The sequence below is a fragment of the Pezoporus wallicus genome, unplaced genomic scaffold, assembly GCF_028554395.1.
Source record: "Pezoporus wallicus isolate ANWC-B61680 ecotype Strahan unplaced genomic scaffold, APGP_CSIRO_Pwel_v1 scaffold_7402, whole genome shotgun sequence".
In the NCBI taxonomy this organism is placed as follows: domain Eukaryota; kingdom Metazoa; phylum Chordata; class Aves; order Psittaciformes; family Psittacidae; genus Pezoporus; species Pezoporus wallicus.
Window position 1 is genome coordinate 4,806,747 of NW_026641037.1, and position 20,992 is coordinate 4,827,738.

Genomic DNA, 20,992 nt, shown 5'->3' on the forward strand with positions numbered 1-20,992 from the left:
ATTCAAAATATTTGTGTGTATGCAAGAGACTGATAATTGGACAATATGGATAATCCAGCCACTTGGTACTTGAGAAAAAGCTGCATAGATGTGCAATTTTGAAGACTGTAAATATTGCAAATTGTGAAGGGTCATGTAGTTATATTCATGATATATAAAGCTTTAGAATTTTTCTTCAGTTTTGTTATGTCAGAAAGTATTTATGAACTCGTTTATCTTTGAAGATAATAAAAGAGTGTGAATTAAGAATCTGGAGTTCATTATCTGAGATAAAAAGGACATGAGAGATATTATTAATTCAAACTTCCTACAGTGTTTATTGCCTTTCCTCCCTCATTTGTACGGGAAGTTTGATCCAGACCTTTGTTCCGATTTATGCTAGTATAAGTATGAATTTGTTCCTATACATAAGAAAAAATTCTACAGGGAGAATTATTCTAGGCTTAGTTATATAAATGAAGAGAAATTCTTTAGAAATCAAGAGTAAAGTTTGGTCTCAAGTGTTTTGTGATGTAACTAAAAGCATTATTAGTTAAACTGTAATATAAGCATTGTCACACTTTTGCTTATCAGAATGTGAATTTATTTAATGTCCAGGAATGTGAAAAACTGAATAGATGGTAATTTCTCTTGCTGAGTGCACTGGTTATTACACAAACACAGTTTTGTTTTCTGATCACCTCTGTCCCAGAAATCCTTTTCAAATACAGAATTTTACTTTTCGTCTAAGACTATGGAGTCAACCACCTCCATAAGTGATGTTCTTCAAAGTCACGAAGTTCTTCAATATCACGAAGAAAGACTGAGTGAACCCTGTTTTTTTTTGTGTGTGTGTGTATATATATACTTTTATACTGCTATAAAAATACCCACTGGGATATAGATGTACATTTATGAAGCAATGGTTGAGAACCAAATAGGAATATAGGATTAAAAATATATTTCATCTATATTTAATAAATAAATCTGCATTTTATTGCATATATTATGAAAAAATTTGCCATTTTAAAATTTAAAATAGTAGCATAAATCAGAATGAGACTAATTTCAAGGGCCTTAAGTTTCCTTTTGAGTTTAAAATTTGGCCTCTCTATATAGCATATATTTGAAAATACATTATAAATATGACAATATGACCTCATAAAAAAAACAAAAACAAAACCAAAAAACAACAAAACAAGCAGTGTAGCTCCATCAGCTCCTTGAACAAAATTCAGAATAGCTCATCTCTGCGCAAAACACGTCCTTCATAATTCATGTAACTTATACAAGCTTTTTCTTTAAAAAAGACCTCTGAACTTAAGTTAGGAGTTTTCTCTACCCTTTGTCTGTAGTTCTGAGTAAATGGCAGGATGCTGGCAGAAACTGTGATGTGCCTTTCCACCATTAATGTTGCTTTCAGTAAAGAAAAACAAAATGAGAATCCAGCAGTCCTCTTCACAATGTAAAATAAAAGGCCACTGCTAAATCTTTACAGTATGATTTCCCTGAGGTGATCTGATGTTTCCATAATGAGCAGTAAGCTGTGATGTTCAGGACTGCAGATGAATTTTGTCATTCTTGCTGCTTCATTCACCAGGTTGTTCAAAACCAGCATATTGCAGGACACATCATTCAGTGTCAAAAGACCCAGCAGTCTTTTTAGTGTGCAAGCGTATATTTTCTGGTGGCCGATATGAGAGGGAGCTCATTTTTGTTGTTAGGCTTGGATGTGCGCTGACATTTGGTGGAATGTATTTTATTAGCTGAAGGAAGTATTTTTTAAAGTTTTTTCCAAAAAAAACATAAAAAAATGGATTCAAACAGTTGTTAAAATAAGCGATGCAAATGGTGAAGGGCATAGCCGTATCCACAATATCAGTGATTTTGCAGTCTGTTATTACATGTAATTGAATTAATACATCCAGAAAAGTGAACACTTGATGAGGAATCCAGGAAAAGAAGAAGAAAAATACTATTGCCACAATCATCTTAAAAATATCATCATTTCTAGTCTTATTTTTTTGAATTTGATATGCTTTCTTCAGGGTCTTCCAAATTAAGGTGTAGCTTGTTAATATGATCAGAAAAGGAATCAAAAAGCCCAGCAGATTTTTGGATAAGCCTAACCCAACCCGGAGCGTTGTGTTATTGTTGTCATACCGAAAACCGCAGACTGTCATATTCAAGTTCTCAGCAAAGAATATATTACGGTGAATGATGACGGGCAAACTGGCCACACCAGCGAGAAGCCAGATGGCAATGCAAGTCATTCTGGCAACAAACATAGTACGTCGAATTCGGGACTTCACTGGATGTACTATGGCCAGGTACCGGTCAATACTAAGGCATGTGAGGAGGAACACACTGGCGTACAGGTTGAAACTTATCCCAGCTGATGCTAACTTGCATAAACAGTTGCCAAAAGGCCACTGGTACTCCATGGCCGTGTAAGCTGCCCAGAGTGGCAGAGTTATGAGAAAACACAAGTCAGCCAGTGCCAGGTTTAGAAGAAAGATGCTGGCTACTGTTTTTAATTTCATGTAGCAGTAAATGACAATAACGACCAGGCTATTCCCAAATATGCCTATGATAAAGATGATGCTGTAAACAGTTGGAACCATAATGTAGATATAACTGTGCCTTCCTGAAACGGGACAGTCAACATGGATTCTTTTAATGGTTTCTTCAGTGGAATAATTTGGAATCATCTTGATCTTTTGAGCTGTAACCTAGCTTCAAGGAGAAAATACGAAGTTCACTCCTAGGAGGGGAAAAGAAGAAGAAAATATTGTTCATGACAGGGATTTTATTTTTAAAAAGTTTAAATAAAATGTCAAGCTCTTTTCATTGTGTATAACACAATGCGTCAATGTTTTTGAATTTAAAAATAAGCCATCTTCAAGTGTCTTCTCAAACAATCTCAATCACTGGCATTCCTGCCCATGGCAGGGGCTTTGGAACTATATGATCTTAAGGTCCTTTCCAACCCTAACCATTCTATGATTCTATGATAATTGTTATTTTAATATACACTTTGCAGAATAAAACAGCATTGAGAATGTTAGGAATTGACTGAACACTGTCTAATTCTTTTCAACATGTATGAAAACTAACGCTTCTTTCAATTACAAGATTCCAATTTAAAATAAGACTGGTTACTGAACATACGTCATGAAAATATAATATAGACTCAAAATAAATTCAAGATTATGGAAAGAAAATAACCTGCTAAATATGTGATATATGTAATGAACAAAGTTATTCAGATTTCTCAGAAAATACACTTAAGCACTCTGAATACTAGTTCATCCTGTAAATGCAAAGTCTAATGCATTACAAAAATAAGTGAATACAGATGAGGTATTCATTTTGATCTCTGATGTGAATCACTAGAATTTTTTTCTATACATTAAGCTTAATCCTTTGAAACAATTTCTACATCACAGAGAGACTAAGACACACAATCTAGTGTTACGTTGTACCACAAATACCTCAGAAGTTGCCTAGCTCCCCATCTGGCTTGGAACTATAGTATTTAATTACTAATGAGAAAAAAAAAAAGATGTGAAAATCAAGCCGCATGCAAATTTGTTGCACATTAGTAACTGCAGAAAAGTCTAAGAAGGGTGCAAGGGGGAATGAAAATTTATTTTGCCTTTTCAGTTACGGAGAAGTTCTGTTACCAGGAGCTGAAGTTGTAGTCTTGGTGTATGAAAAATATTTCTAGACTGTATTAAGTGCATGACAATGGTATGAAATCTCCTTTATGGGGCACCTGTTTGGTTTGCCGGGGCTTGTGTGTTCTGCAAGAATGATTTCCTTATTAATGATTTTAGGAAGCAAGTAATATGCTCTTAAGTAATGTTTACACGAAATCTTTTCAGGATGTACAAATAGTCTTCCCTCAAAAACAGTCATAATTTTAAAAACTAAAATAAAAAACTGATAGCAGAGTAGTGTTTATTGCTGGCTGCAGGAGCCTGACAGCTGTCAGCCAAACCCAACTTGCCCTGTCTCAAACACAGATAAAGTGAAATATGTTGGTGTTGAAAAAAACCAAAAACCAAACCAAAACAACTCCCCAAAAAAACCACAAACACCCAAAGCCCCACCAAACAAAAGCACAAACATAAAAAAAAAAAACCAAAACAAAGTCCTTTTATGTAGATAAATATACATGCCACAGGCAGTGCAAACACATTCAGGAAGAAAAGATGCCTGTCATTACAGAAATATGGCCTATGTTGTGACTTAGGTAGTTGCTCATTATCTGCATTGTGCAGCACTGACTTTTCTGTTAACTGCAGAATGCTGCTGTTAAGTGTTTGACATGCTCTTGTTGGGAGACAAACCTTACTGCAGATGTACCATCTCCTTAATAGGCAAGCAAGGCACAGGCAGAGCCCACACAGGAAGTATGAAGCTGAGGCAGGAACTGAACCCAGAACATGGATTGCAGGCAGCATCTTGTGAGCAAGGTCACCCTTTGGCTTTCTATTAGCTTTTAGAGACTTGATATTTCTCTGTCTTAGCTCACATTCTATTATGTGTTTGCATTAATAAGCTGGTTAATTTCCATAGAGCTGTGGGCAATTTCAAGATTTAGGTTCTTAATAATTCTATCAAGTTTGGAATATCTAGTTAAATGCAGTGAATAAAGCCTCTGTCAAGATGTGCAATATGACACCTCCCAGTAGCTCAAATTCATTCTGTGAATTAGTCCTGCTGCCTCAGCTGGTACAGATGCCTCAGTGACTAGCTATTTTTGACATGTTTTAGAAAGTTAAAAAGTCGAGCAAATACAGCTGGCACAAAGAAATGTACACCATTCTGATCACACATGTCATTGTAATGCAAAGCTTCCTAGCTTTCAGACTGTGCCAAATCTAGAATACATGTTGTTCGGCTCTTTGGAAGGTCATGTTATTCACAGGACAGGGAGAACCACAATAAAAAGATTTCAAGATTTCTTATCTCATCCTTTGGTTGTGAAAGTGCCCAAGGAGATTTGACAATAACTGATGTGTTCTGCAACATCAAGGTCTGGCAATATTTGCCCTGTCCCAGCTACATGTTAGTGCTGTTTGATCTACTCATTATCGTAGCCTTTGCTCACTTACATAGATACTGAGATTACAGCTGAGAATTCAGCCCTAAGAAACTAGCGAAGCCTCTACCAAGAAAATTACCCACTGCAAGTTACACCTGCAGTAAAGTGGATCAGGGTCCAGTTGAGGCTGATCAAGCCCTTTCTCTGTGATCAGATTAACCCAATGGTGGTGCCATTTGGCAAATGCTTCATTCTCTGTGTGAACTAACTGGCAGATTCTGTGGCTACAAGGCAAATGTAGCTGATGATGATTACTCCCCCTTTGATGGGATTTTTTTTGCAAAGCAGTAGATGCCAAGGCACCTTTCTCATGGTCAGTTCATCCACACCTTCAGTGTGCTGTGTTCCATTGTTTAAATTGCAATTTCCCTTTTCTATCCACGTGGTGGCCTGTATTTTTTCATGCCAGTAGTAGCTTTAGTGGATATAATTAATAGCAGATGCCTCCAAGAAACTCTTATAATGATTATATTTTCAGAAATGTGTTAAAATAAAAAATAATTGAGTTGAGAAACTTGTGTCTGGTGCTCTAAGGTACTGAATTCTCTGAGCTTACTTTGGAGTGCTTGGGAAGTAAAAAAGGCAGACCAATTCCCATAAATAACCAGGAATTTGGTCAAGAAATAATATGTTTGATTTATCTCTGTAAGGCTCTGTAGCCCTTTTGGAATTAAAGGTCTTGGTGTAACACTGAAGTCAGTGAGTTCCGCAAAGGATGTGCTTGGTATGTTACCAGTTTTAAATTACTAAGGAATTATAAATAAAGAAATCCATCACTGCTTTTGGTAAATAAAAAGGAAGTGGGAATACATAGTGTGATTGCTTTTGGATAAATAGATATGAGTTGCCATATGTGTATCTGAAAACAGTTTGAATGTTGCTGTGAGAATGAACCTTATAAGAGCTTTACATATGAAATGCAGTGAGGAAGGCACTGTTAATACCAAGCTGAATTTTTAAGTTTCCTGAAAATTTTAAAGTTTCAGAGCTTGCCTCAGGTAGGTCTGCTGCCTTGAGGGCATCTCTGACTTCAGAGCTTTAAGAAAAGCTTCAACACATGAGAAAAATGTAATTTGTTTTAGAAGGCATGGGCCCATAGCAGTGCCAAGTGACGAGACAGCGCACCTGTGGTGATGTAAACTCCTTACAGGCAATGATTTCTTTTCTGTACCACTGTCATTTTTGCTGTTATTCTCACAGCTCACCTGCTTGTCCCAAGATCCAGCAGATTGTTTAAAACATTACAGGAATAGATGGCTGGTGCATCTTTATGCTGCCAGAATTCACCAGAGCAGGTGAAACCACAGGCCAGTTAAATGCAAGTACTGAAAATATGCACATTGATAATTCCATTTGAATCATCTCAAATGACCTGAGTTAAAATATGATAATTGGATCATTTTAAGGCTGATACAAAAGGAGCTTTTTCTTAGAGGGTTGATGTGACTGTGAATGGTGTGGCAACATCAATCTCAAAGCAAATTATCTGGTGAGCAGCAAACCCCTGTTGTACGTTACTGTCCTGGCTGACCTTTTATCTTTTTTAATTACAATGATTATAATAAGTCACTGGTAATGAAATGCTTCAGACTGCTCTACCAACCACTATTTACCATGCCATTCGTTGCTTCTGTTGGGTGAACGTGCATCCTAATTAACCTCCTTATGGAAACAAGGAATGCTGAGCCCACTCAAGGTAAACAGCACTTTGCCAACTGAAAGATTAAGAGAGCACTGACTGTGGCTTTCTGTACTAACTTCATCAGCTATAAATAGGTAAGCAGCTGTCACAAGTCAGATTTAAAAAAAAAAAAAAAAAAAGTGGTTTTGCTGTTTGCTTTGACAAAGACTAAACAAACTTAGGGTGACCAACCTGCCACAGCTGAGCCACCTCACCAGTAGGTAATGAGAGGGTTTTTTTCTTCTGATGGTGGATTATTTGCTTTTCTTACAAATGAGAAGGTATTGCAGTGTTTAAGAGGGTGATGCCTTCTATTTTTATATGAAATTACTGCACAGGGAGAACAGAGGCTGAAAAATGTTTGGAACAATATGTTCAATACAGTAGCTGTGTTTACTGGTTGCATAAGCTTTTTTCATTTATCTTTAGTCCTCCCCTTTGCTAATTTCTACTTCTTTTTTCCTAATTGCTGAGAAACTAATGACATTTTCTACCTGCTTTATTTCAGAGCCTTCCCCCCCCCCCTCTATCCAGCAGAACAACCCACTTTATCCCTGTTGCCTTAATTAATATAATTTCTTATACTTCATATGTTTACTTCAGCATCTTCTCTGCTTTCCTGGAGTTCCTGAGTAGTACCACCACTGTGAAGCCATAAGTTTACGTTTCCCCTAGCCCTTATTTCTGCTGCTCCTTCTAACCATCTTTACTCCCCATTCATGGCTTTCCTACGTGTTTTTAGTCAAGTTGATAGGTGAAATGCAGAGGGTGTGACAATGCAAACACTGGGGCAAATAAAGGCATGTTAATTCAAACTGTCATGGCCTTGCAGTGTGCACAGGCCTCCTGTCATCTCTGCCGTATCTTCCACAGAAGTCAGTGTCTGACTTCATGGTAAATGACAATAAATCAAAATATCACTGAAATAGAACTGCAATAAGCAGTATGGGACCAAAACACTGTTCATGAACACATGAACATCAGTTCATAAGCACACAGAACAGAAAGCTTCAGAAGATCTGTATTAGTAACTGTCAGGCTGGCTGTTGCTTTTGCAATTTTTGCATCAGGAGGTGGTCTGACACAAGAACAAACAGAATTTTCAGGACCTTGTACTGACCTGGGCATTTTTAATAGCTGTTCTGGTCAGTCTTCCATGAAGCAACTGCCAGTCTGTTGAAACTGCTGTTAATTTTGTTGTGTTTGCTTTTTTTATTTGTTTATTTACAAGTATTTATCTTTTAAATTCTCTAACCTATATGGGCATTCTTCGTGTCTTCCCCTTTCAGGAGTTGAAGCTGGTCTGCTTCATTTGTGCAAGCTCTACATGGCTGGAAAATAACTGTCTGTGATCTTTTTAGGATCCGGTTTTTCTATAATATCAAAACTCCAAATTGCTTATTACTTATTTAGTGCTAGCGGAGGACCAGTTATTGATACCTTGTAAATGTGAACTGTTTATGTACTCTGACCTTCTCTGTAAGAACTCCTCTGTATTTATTTTCTCCAGCACACTTCAAAAGAGTCTGTCCTTCTGTATCATGGCTTCATATCTTATTCTGAAAAGAATGAATGTGTCTCTTCTGTTTGTTTTCATAGACTATTCTGATTAATTTTCCTTTCACTTCCCCAGTCTCTTTCAACTGTGCTCAGTTTCTGTCATAAAATTTAGGTGAGAAAAGGACAGATGAAGGGACCTTTTCCTCTGGGAAAAATCAATGCTTGGGGAATGACTGAACGGTGGAAGTGGGGAGATGTGTAATTTCGAATAATGGGGGGATGTGTAAAAGGAAAGTAACACGGTTAAAAATAGTGACATTTAAATTGAAGTTTAACTTGTATAATATATATTTCAACCACTAGAGGTCTGTATTTCCTATTTTAAAGTAAGAGAATTGCTTTATTTTACATTTCATCACTTTTCAAAATATCCTCTTCCTTCACGATTATTTATGATGCAAACAAAAGGAAAAATACCTATCACTCAGCTTCTGCATTTATGTGAAGTATAACGTACCACAGTGAAATATTTTCAGTTTATTTTAGTATCTACTAGCTTACATTTAATTTTCTTTAATATTTTCCTGGTTTTGATAACCTTCAGTCCAATTCTTGCACCTCTAAGTCATGGAACCAAGATCCTTTTATTTTATTTTTTCAAAGACATATGCACCTTAAATTCTCTAATATTTCTGAACCAAATTAAAAAGAATATTTTTAAAGAGAGACTAAAAGTACAGTTTAACAATGCAGATGAAGAAATAGTGACATATACTCATTAGACTAAAGGATTATTTTAAAACTAACTAGTTACTGGCATGTTGTTAATCATACAACTCTTTTTCCACATATTGGCAAGGGCGGTATTCTTGAAAGTAATTCTAAGTTAACTTGACTCAAATATGAATTCTTCTTTTTGGAGGAAGGTATTTTTATTCTTGAAAATGCCAATTCAGAATTACGTTTAATCCTTCACTTTTTAAAGTGATTTTTTTGAAATTGAAAAGTAACATGAGTCTACACATTTTTTTGTTATCTAAATGATGATTTTTAGACCTCAAGCACCACATATTTCATGAATTGTAACACATTTTACAATCTGAAAATGAAATCATATTTAATGCTTTTTAGCCCCTCTCTTCCCACCTCATTTACACCTGGGATTGTCATTACCCCTTTGGACAGTGTCAGTGCACAGTGATGTGTTAGCCTGTTTCAAATTATTTAGATGAATAGTTCTGCAATGCTAGTAAGGGCAAACAGTTTTCAATCAGGTAGAGAAGGCTGTTAGTTTTATGGTGGCATCTATTTTATTGAAACAAGTATATGAACAAAGTAGAACCAAAAAAAAAAAATATTATTATTGTCCTGAGTCAGATAAGCAGAAATAATTTGTATCTTGTCCTATATTTGTACCAAATTGTTTATAGAGTGTCAGTGCAGTACCTCTATGCACTTAAGGTCTGTTTGGGTACCAGCATCTGACATATCTTGAAGCTGCTAAAAAGGGAGCATTTAGAGAGAACAGAAGTGATATTTTGAGATAAAAAACTAGCAAGCAGCTGGCTAGATTTAAAACACAGACTAAAGGAAACTAATTTTCATTTGCACACTGAAGGATTTTGTATTAGAAATGAAAGTGGCAAAAATCGGCATGTGAAAGGCCACCTCTAAAACACTGATTTATGTGGCTGTGCAGTGATGAATAAAATCTTCCCAGTACATTAAATGCTTAAATAATACTACAATGTAATATGTGACTAATTTTCTGCATCCTCGTTTTAACAACCCACAGTATAATCATGTTAGAATTTTAGCAGTTGCAGCAACAATGAAAGTTTGGACTATTTTTTGCATAGTCTCATCGTACTTAGAGAGTCCAGAAACACTGGAAATATTTCTTCATGCTACTAAGTTCTTTGGCCAAAGTTAACTCTACCAATTCCCTCCTTATGTATGGGTATTCTTCCAGAAGTTAGGAAATACTGATGTACATATTTGTATAAAATGTTACTTGCAGATGTTAGTGCCAAGGCAGGATTACTCAACTTCACTAGAGTTTCTCAACCTCACTAGAACTTAGTGGTTTAGGGAACACTAGAATAGTGTTTACTATTAGATTAGAATAGATTGAGGCTTTTTTTAGTGCAAAAATTTGTTGATTGATTGATCCACAGAGCACTCATTCGCCAAGTCTTTCAGTTAAGTTTCAGTATTTTAGTTGATGGGTTTAATTTTTCAGATTTTCCAGGTTTAGGTTTAAAAGTAAATACTGTTTTCTGGAAGCTTTTCCTTTGTACACTCATAATTTTGTTCTCTGCTGTCAAGGGGAGGAAAAACATTCTTCGGTTCAATAAAAGTTAAACTGGACTCCAAAACACTGAAGGATTAACCATTCTCAACATGCAATGTATTTACCTAATCTCTTGGGGAAGATCATGGAGGTGATGGTCTTAGACATCACTGGTTCTGGCTTGACAGTGCACCTGATACTCCAGATAGCTTAGATTTTTCCACAGAATTTTCTGATCTCTTTCCTGCGTGCTTACCCACCAGACAGATCTCTATTTTCTTTCTTTGACCAGTGCTGCATAATGTGTTGCTGCCTCTCTGGGGTTTAATATGTCTTAGGTATTATGTCTCTTTAAGATAGATGAACATAATTTTATATTCACAGTAACTTAAAACTGAAAAGTTAATTAAACAAAGTGAAATATATTTCTAGCTTAATAATTTAGTACTTCTGAAACTAAACATCAAAAGGCTAAGCTTCAGAAAAGATAATGTCTGAAAAGCAAATCTCCTTGTGCTAGTCACCTCTGTTGCTCTGTCTTGACAGGAATGAAGATCATCTTTTTCTTTTCTAGGTTATCAAACCTGTAGCTGAATTAGTATTTAAATATGAAAAATTGTTATAGCAGGTGGCAGTCACTCTTCTTGTTTATATCACAAGGTAAAGAACTGCCTCTTTTTCCAAAAAGAGACTGAAGAGCCTTAGACTCTTGAAATGAGACTTTGAAATGAGGACATTAACTATCACCATCAGTCAAGCACAGAGTTTTGTTCCTCTGTTCTAACCAGGCAGCTTACCAAAAAGGATGACAGGCACCCTCTTAGGAGCTAAAAATTATCAATAACCAGCAGGCTAACCTAAAGTCCGCTTACCAGCGACATGTCATTTCCTCATATTGCTAACAATGCCATCTACTGCACATTAGAGCCTAGAATCACAAATTCCAGGAAAAGGTTCATAGATGCCAGGAAACAAAAAATAAAACTGTTTCAGATCAAGGCAGGGCTAGAATTTCTATTTTCAGCATTGACATGAGAAGATTTCTGAAGGGCAACACAACATAAAGCGCTGTTTCATTATGAATATAGAGCTAACCGCACATTCATAATTTCAGATTTGATGCCTGGTTATGTAGTATCTTTAGGGCATTTGGAACTACCGGGAAGAGTCAACAGTTAACAAGAATTAAGCTATCAAGTCCCAGAACGAATAAAAGTGAGATTAGTTTGAGCTGTGAAAGGTTACATGCTGCACAGTTACTTTCTCTGAGTGACAGTAAACAAATGGATTAACACATTTCCTTTATTGCAGCTGGAATTGCCTATATAAAATATAGTGTGCCCCGTGTGATCATTTTTAATAAAAGACAAATAAAACTCAGATTTGCTAAGCGCCAGTGAAATCATCTGATGGATTTTAAGTTTCTATTCTGATAGCTTTGTTCCATGGAATAAAAAGTTTTAAAGTATTCTTTTTTTTTAATTACACAGCAGTGCACATCCTACACAAACGCAGCTTCTGGATACCTAACCACACACCTAAAATTTCTATTGGCACCATTATTCCCATATGGAATGAACCATAAGCTTCTACTGTGAACTCCTCCAAGCTGAGCAGTAAGAGAATTTACACTAATTCTGGGCTTCATCCAGATCAATATTTCAGCCTTATATTTTAAAGGCTGTGGAGAGGCAAAAGAAAAAAAAACAAACTTGCTGAAATAAAAAGCACTCCCTAAAAACACACCTCATCATGTCCTCTTCTAACAGAACAGAGATCAGATACAATGTGATCATAGAAAAAAATAAAAAAATCACAATTTGACTTACTGGACATTACATATACCTATTAATCTGTCTTTAAGGTTACACAGTCGTCTTCACTGAAGCGTGTGGGTGCCTCCCTAAGTACATGAAAATAGCAGTAACAACTGTTCTTCCTTCCCAGCTTGTAGGAGAAATACTGTGTTATATTACTGTGATTTCAAGCATGCAGAGCTTAATAAGGGGTTGCAAGACATTTTACATGCTGTTTTAAGTATCACTGGTCTCTGGTCATCCTTATTTCTTCCTGGAGGTAATGTTTTTCTGCATCCAACACTGAAAGAGTTCTTAGTTTCATTGCCTGTATCTTCTCAGTTTTAGCCAATAGTCAACTGGCTCAGCAGAAGCTGACTATTATCTGGAGTGGCCTTTGGGGGGCAATAAAGGCTACTTCCACAAACTGCTATGAATGCAAGACAGAACCTTTCTCTTCTACTATTGTTCAAGGGAAAGACAATGTTCTGAGCAGCACAGAGAGACATCTAGGCAATTAACTTGGTGCTTTGCTGCTGTTTAACAGTATTTGAATTTATAAATACAATAATTTCAGCTCTAGATGCAACTTGTAGGTCCCAAATGTCCCAATAATTGCTGAGGCCAGAACTGGCTCTAACAGGAATAAACAGTATTTGCGTGTAAAGATCTTTATAGAATTGAGTATCTTTAGGCTTTTTATGCTCATTTTGAAATTCAAAACTATTGAAAAGGTGTCAATATGATTATCAAACTGAGATAATCTCCAGTGCTCAAGGAAAGGGAAGTTTTCTGATTTCTCTTCTTATTGACATGATCTCATTCTGAGATTAAACCAGCTGACTTGTCTATACTTCAGCCAGCCACTTGCTCTTTCTCGTTTCACTCAGGCATCAAGAAACTTGCCTTATAGCTATGTTAGTCTTCTGATGAAACACTGTTTCCACTGCAAGCCCTTTAGCTTTACAACTTCTTGAAAACAGAATGTGCGTAGTCTACAAAGATCCCCCAGCAGAAATGATTAATTTCTATTATCTAAAATACTGGAAAGGATGATGCTTTGGAGTGCTACTGCAAAAAGCACAGACGTTTGTAAGAGGGAAGCTGCTTTTGCTAACTTAAAAAGCCCATAGTTACCACATGGTTTTTACCATGTAGATTTTACAAAGCTCCTGAAACTTGGCCAAACTTTGAAAAACCTAGCCACACTGGAAGGGACGATGTAATCCTACTGAGGAGGAGGTCTTTTTACAAGGGCAGGTAGCGACAGAACAAGGGGTAATGGCTTTCAACTGAAGAAGGAGAGATTAGGTTAGATATTAGGAAGTTCTTCACTGTGAGAGCATTAAAGCACTGGAACAGGTTGCACAGAGAAGTTGTAGATGCCCTACCCCTGGAAGTGTCAAGGCCAGGTTGGACGAGGCTTTGGGCAACTTCATCTAGTGGAAGGTGTCCCTACCTCTGGCAGGGGGGCTGGAACTAGAAGATCTTTAAAGTCCCTTCCAACCCAAACCATTCTATGAAATCTTTGCTTCTTTAGAGGTTATGAATTGCATTCTGAGATTTACCATTTGATGATCATAGTTATGGTGTAAGTAATGTTTTAGGACCTTGAGAGTAACAGCTACTCATGTAGATTATGGCTTCTAGAACTGAGCCCCAAAATATTAGTGTCTCATAGGGATTTCTTGCTCACAACTACTACTCTGTCTTGGACATGAGAGGACATGTGTATGTATTTTCCTCACAGTTTTTGCAGCACACAAAACTCTAACATGCTGTTGTATTTTAATTTGAAGCCTAAAATATTAGAAATGTGCATCACTTAACATGGTGGCTGGCCAAAGCAGTTTCTGCGACAGATTCTTCTACAGGGATGTGGTGTACAGGCACACAGGTTCACTTCTCCTCTAGACTCACTCCCCTACCTCCCATGATGAAGATTCTCCACACTTTCAGCTTTATTAATTGAAATGAGCTAATGACAAAGGTAAATGTTTTTTACAGGCAGCTGTACTGCAATGTGATGTGTGTTAAATACTGTGTCATGAAACCTGGACTACTTCTGCTTTTTGGTCCAGGCAAAAAAACCTGTGGTGAACAATAAAATGTCTCACAAATTCTGTGAAAAGTGTTAAAATAACAAAACTGTCATATTTTATTAAAGGATGGAAAATAAGTATTATAATGGAGAGGCAAGAGAAAAAAAAAGGGGTGGGTGGGAGGTGACACACCAAAAACCAGTATGGCCAGATAAGGGCTGGTTATAAAAGAATGGTATTACAATCTATGCTGTGAAAGGTCTGATCCTGGAGTCAGTAAGTATATGTGTACCAAGCTCTGTTTAAGCTTATGCACTCTTGTTGTGCATCAACAACTGGCAACAACTGGCTGTTGATAATTTAGCAGAAAATGGGATTTCATGCATCTAAATTAGAAATGATAATATTCTAAAACGGTTAATGCATGAGTGATATGCACAGCAATATGCAATCACTGTCAAAATCTTCTGTCAATGGCAGAGATCACAATAGAAAATCGAATGGGAATGCCAAAGCTACAATTGTTTCCTCATAAACCAAATCACCTACTTCTGAGATAACTTTTCTGAATCTAGGTGCAAATTCTTTGGCCTTATTCTGGTTTAGAGCTAGCTTTAGGTTTACAGCTAACTTTAAGTTTACAGCTAGCTTTACTATGAAAGTCAGTGGTGTTACTATCATAAAGCTACTGAAAGTGATGTTTTAATTGAAGTTCCTGCTGATTCCTCCAGGAAAGGTATTTGTAGAAAGAAGGGTAGGGGACATTGCTAGTAACTTAGATGTGTAAACAAAGATGGGAGGTGATAAGGCTTCCTTATGGAAGTTAATCCAAGTTACCAAATTAATCCAACTAAAGGCTTCCTTGCTTTGTCCTGCTAGTTTATTCAGAGGTGATGATGTCATTTGCCTACTCTCCCACAGTTGTGTTACTCTCCTGCTAAACCAGAAGATGCAGAGGCAAAAATTAACATCTGTATGCAGCTTAAGTCCCTGAACAACTTTCTTTAGTCAAATGTGAGCTAATAACCTGATGAGCAATGAATTCTGCAAGATATTAGTTCTACCTTTCTGGTACAAGGAAATGCCTTTCTCTATTTTCTTGTAAAACAGTAAGAAAGGTCCTAGAAGAGAGCTTACATACATGGATTTGTTGTGCACAAGTAATGCAGCAAATCAGTAACATTTTGACATGCGTGGAAACATTCTGATGGGTGTGATATTTTCCTGCCATTAAGCAAAATCACCAGGGTGGAGTCATGACATTCCTCAGAGCTTTACAGGTTTAATACGCAGTCCCTTTTTCAGAATGTGCTTTTTACTTTTACTCTCCCTCTCTCCTCCCCACAAAAAAAAAGAACTGTAAATTAATGAATTACAACCTTTAGAAATGCATTGTGCAAAGCAGTACAGTTACCTTCATATGCAATAATGGCTAATCCGTCAGAAAGTTGGAGAGAAAAGAAACACTTAAAATTCTCTACTTCTGCTGCAGAAATGGAGAGATGTCTGTTAAACAGAGGTGTTCCACTTTCTAATCTAATGGAAATTGGATGAGTTAGCTGAGAGTAGTTCATGTTGCACATTATTACCTAAAAAGACTTTCCCTCTCTAAAAACCTCTAACAAATCACATCTCTGTTTCCTACCTATCACCACTGTTGTTGGAGGGACTGATAAAAGCTTTTGCCTAAAAGCAATAAAAACGTTAACTGAAAAACAAACACACATGCAGATGTAGCATGTCTGTGTAGACACAGCCATACCTGTATCACTACAGTATCTGTTATGCCAACCCAAACTATTCTATGATTCTATGTTAACTAAACCAACTAATGTGGAAGTTTTATCACTACATTTCCAACACAACCAGTAGTGATTTTCACATAACTTCCTTCTAGACAAAGCATTACAGCTCTGGGGAAAACAAACCTCACGTTGAACATTTTTATTTTTCTTTTCCCTTCAATCTGAAAAAAATAATGTTTGTCTTACTGGAGAAGCAAAAGCGAGTATATTGTGGGTTTCTGTGCAAGGAAATGGGTGCTAGATTTAACACCATTCAGAGGAAGCTTTGTCTTCCATGTCATACTTCAGCAATACATAATAGGATTTGGTTCGCTGTGTCTGATTGAGAAACTTGATTACTTTTCTTTTATACAATTAATTTAGATATCCTTACAGTGGGAAAATATCACACAATGGCAATATGCACCAGAAAAGACTTTTCTTCCTTAATGAGAATGTTGGGAACAGCCTGGAGGGAAAAGTTAAAAGACTGAAAGCAAAGGATCAGCATGGAGGCTTCTTAATGAATACCTCATTAGGGTCAGAGAAAGGGAACCAAAGGCAGAAAGGAAAGAAAACAGTATGAGTAACTGGTAAAGTACAAGAGTTTATTCAGACAAAAAAAAATCTTTTAAAATGGTAATGCAGCTAAGCCCAAGAGAAGTTAGTATCACTGTAACTGTTAGTAAGTATAAAGTGGAAAACATAGAGGTCTGATTGTGCTTTCACTTGCACAGAACTGCTGTTAAGGGCAGATCATTATGAGGACTAGAAGAAAATTTGAGTAGCCAGATATAAAGACAAACAATGTATCTGTGATTTTTGTACAGCTGGACTACTGAGGTGCTGAGGGGTTTATCAAAGACAATGAAAGGTCAAATACAGACACCTTAATCCATGCAAGTGAGAAAGCTATTATCACCCATGAAAAAAACAAAATACTGTGAGGCTTAGTGCTTTGTCTGGAAGGCAGCACACTTAATAGAATGATACCAAAACAGATGTTCTGCCAAATTTGTACAGCTTGTTTTCTGGGTTGTTTTTTTTTTTGTTTTTGTTTTTGTTTTGTTGTTTTTCTTTTTTCCCCAAGGTAAAATTTATTGTTCTATTTTGAAAATAAAACTTATTAGTGAACTCCCTTCACTGTCCTGGCTCTGAGATGTTCCTTGGGGGTACTGAGGACCAGCAACAGAGGTAGCAAAACAAAGTAGGCTGTTACAGCCAGAGTGCCAGCTAAGCTATGATGCAGTGAGCCAGTGCATCCTCAACAAAGTGCACTCTTTGTTCTCAAGCAAACATAACTGCACAGATGCCCAGAAAGGTAGCGAGAATTACTGACTGAGCTGAGCAAATGCTTGGATGTGTGGCTGTCCTCTACTGACATGATTTTTTTTCTCTTTATTTGATGGTATTTTTAAGAACATGGAACAGCATCATAAAATGTATCTGAAGGCAAACTTTTTTATAGAATCAGAGTGGCTTGGGTTGGAAGGGAACTTGAAAACCTAGTTCCACCCCCACCCCCACTCCCACCCCCATTGGCAGGGACACCACTTTTGAAGAGTTTTCCTTTGAAGTGCTTTTTGGGAAGCTCATGGTTAAAGAAATATACTTTACAAGAAATAAATCCTGATTTGAGAAAAAGAAACACTATAATTGCCTTATGATAAGCTGCTAATAACAAAGCCAAGAGGAAAACAATATAGACAGAAATCTAACAGCAGAGCTGGAGTCCAACTCTGAAAACATAGGTTGATTCCTGACCCATGCTTTCCCCTTCTGATTGTTGTCCATTAAGTAAAGAATCTGAGAAGGGAGGAAATTCTGAGCAGCTTGAGTAGCAGCAGACTAACTCGAGCTCAGTGTACCTTGGGGGAGGAGGGAGGAAAATGGTGAAAACTTTTAGGCTTGGGTAACAAGGATGAGGGGAGAAAGGTGAGAAGGTGAAAACTAATAGAAACTTGTGAAGAAAAAGATGAAAAGGCAACGTACAGCCTATAAACTTGGATTGGGAGAGGCATGCATGGTTCCTCAGTAAACAAGTTCAGGCTGTGTCTTTGTACATTATGTGCTGCCTGCTTCAAGCAAAGGGTCTGGCCAGGCTGTGCTGATGCTAAAGCAGGGTTAAATGGAGGCTAACTGCCAGCAGAACATTTTTTAGGGAAGTCAACTTGTGCATTTTTCTCCCTTGCGTAAGCCCCCCAACATAAAAGTACAGCTGTTCAGTGGTTTTCTGGAATGTTTTACTATTTCCATGGGTCCCTCTGAGCTAGAAATGCTGAGACACAGTACTCTCATTCAGTGTATCCCTCTCAATTTTCAGAAAAGTGAGGGGGCTCAGGAATGCTGTTTTGTTTTCTGTTTCTGGTCTTATATTTCACCTACTGATTATTAGATTCTACTAGCCAAATCTATCAGTAACTGACAAACTTGTATGACCTAGAAGTAAAGGAATAGGTGAATTAGCTGAAATGAGGTGTTTGGTGAAATTATTCTTTTTTTCTGGCCTTCACTCTAATTATAGCTTTCATTTCAAACAGTGAAATACTTTCTGAATATTGACCTTGCCCAAATTCAGTACCTGTTTCTTTAGAGGTTGGCAGTTACCTTTTGCTGTAGCCTGCTTTTTGTCTTGTTTTCAGTCATGCCACTCACTGATCCATTGACAATCTGATCTCACTTTCCTGCTGTGAGGTAGTCTTCAGTTATTTCCCATTTTTTGTGCCTATAAGAGAAATGCCACTCAACTACAATAAAAGGAGATAAACACCACAAATAGTAACCAAGCATTCTAGCTAGCATTGTTATACAGCAGATACCTGGACAGTTTTGCTATCAAACAGAAACCAAATGGAATGAAAATTGTGAGACACCTGACAGACCAAAATCTGTAGTTCTTTCAGATGATGGTGTAATACAGAATACTAACAGCATGCCATTTGCAGCATGGTATTTTCCTACCCATAGCTGAAATTCACTTGAAAATTCCAAGTAATTTTAGTATAATCCATCATTTATCTGAAGATAAGGACATAAATGATTGTGCCAGGCATTCTATTTCATACATGCTTTGTCTCAAAACAATCACAGCTCTTAGGACTTGCAGTCAAGATAGCATCTTTTCATTTGCTTGTTACAGCTGAAGTAACAAGTATCATTAATCCCCTTGTGTGTCAGATTTGTTAACTCCCTAAAATGTTCAGAAATTACACAGATTCTTCTAGGGTACATCTGTCAAATCATAATTTTGGGTTTTTTTGCAAAGGATAAGTTTTAGAAGATGGTACAGAACATGGTATGCGTGCTCTGAGTACAATGACTGTCTTGGTGAAAGTGATCTTAAGAGACAAATTTGTTGATGGAAAGGGAACAAAAAAAATAATATTGTGGTTGACAAAAGCTTACTGGCTTGCTTTTCACTGCAGGGTTTTTAGGACCAGAAGGAGACAGAAAATAACATTGTGGCTAGTAATTTCTGTGCAGTAACAGCCGTATATAAGAAAACAGCTCTGCTGGAGCCTTTTGATCTTCAGGCTGTAGCATTTGGGCCTCATGCATGAGGTTTGTACACCTTTAAGCTCTAGAGTAAATTTTATTGCCATCTACTCGAACTCTCCAATATAGCTGAACTTGTCTTGGGTATACATGCCAAAATTTTAACTTTGCATAAAATTCTGATTCGAGATAAGTAGCTGAGGTTCAATTCTCAGCAATAACAACCTGTTTATTCCTGTTAGCATGGTGGAAGAGAATCCTACAATAGTGAAGAAAACATAGCAAGTCTTCCCTCCACTTTCCCCTCTCTTAAGTGAACCACATTTACCATTTTGCTTTCAGAGTTCCATGAGATATCTAAAAATTTCTCTTTGTAATGCTCTGCAATTTTATCTTCCTTAGGTTCTCAAACCTGATCCTAACAATGCAGAGGCTGAGCTCTTAAAAATACCATAGTCACCCTTAGGACAAACTGCCCAAAAATCTGAAATGCTATCCAACGATACTGCTAAATTGTTAATTAATATTTGAGAGCAACACGTGGTAGAACATAACATCTGTGTCACTGCATTTCCAATAGAATTATTGTACAGCTGAGAGCATAAGGCACAAACATCAGCAGTAATCTAGATGAGGATTGAAAACTGAAACAAGATTACCCAAAGGGTAGAGATTTAGGTGCATATGCAATAGAGCCTACAATACACGCAGACAGCCATGGGCCTGTTATGGCCAGGCTGTATCTTGACCCAGTCCTCCCAGTAAGCTGTAACTCTTACCATGCTTGCAATTCTGAAAGGATTCCAAGATTATACTTCTCTTTCTGTAGAAAGATGATGCTTGCTGGGTTGCCAGTAATCCCCCCCATTCCCCTGATTTAGCCATCTGGCTACTTTCTTCGGCATACCTAATATACTGCCAAAGCAGATCTAGTCATATGCCGATGAATCCTGATAACCTGTTTCCCAATTCAGCTCTAGGTATAACATATCCAAATTAAATTTTAGTCTATTTCTCCTCTTATTGAGGTGTCTCCTAGAAGATAACCATTAAATTCAGGTAAAAAAAGCACAACGTTAACCATCCAGTGTAAGCTGGACTTAGTATTTGATTAAAAGGGTGCATAAATATGCATGTTCTTTATTCAAGTAAAGATAGAACGTGACCTTTTATGAACCCACCAAGGCAGAAAAGAAGACTTGAAGTGAAGGAACTTAGATACGTGCCAAGCACCCAGAAACAACTGTATCCTTCTCACAGGGGGATTAGATGCCCTAAAATGTGGGCAGTAATAGCCACATGAGAGATT

At 37.1% G+C, this 20,992-nt stretch overlaps 1 protein-coding gene across 2 annotated transcripts; it reads right to left on the reverse strand.

Moving 5' to 3' along the window:
- Positions 1-1,157: 1,157 nt before the first annotated feature.
- Positions 1,158-19,261, reverse strand: AGTR1 (angiotensin II receptor type 1). Of its 2 annotated transcripts, none has more exons than XM_057421767.1 (2): positions 18,796-19,261; positions 1,158-2,743 (listed from the first exon to the last, which is right to left on the reverse strand). In XM_057421767.1, the coding sequence occupies exon 2, from the start codon at positions 2,688-2,690 to the stop codon at positions 1,611-1,613; it is 1,080 nt and encodes a 359-aa protein (XP_057277750.1). In that variant the 5' UTR covers positions 2,691-2,743; positions 18,796-19,261; the 3' UTR covers positions 1,158-1,610. The 2 variants fall into 2 exon arrangements, with proteins under 2 accessions (XP_057277750.1, XP_057277751.1); XM_057421768.1 differs by having other exon boundaries at positions 18,770-19,261.
- Between the last annotated feature and the right edge of the window lie 1,731 nt (positions 19,262-20,992).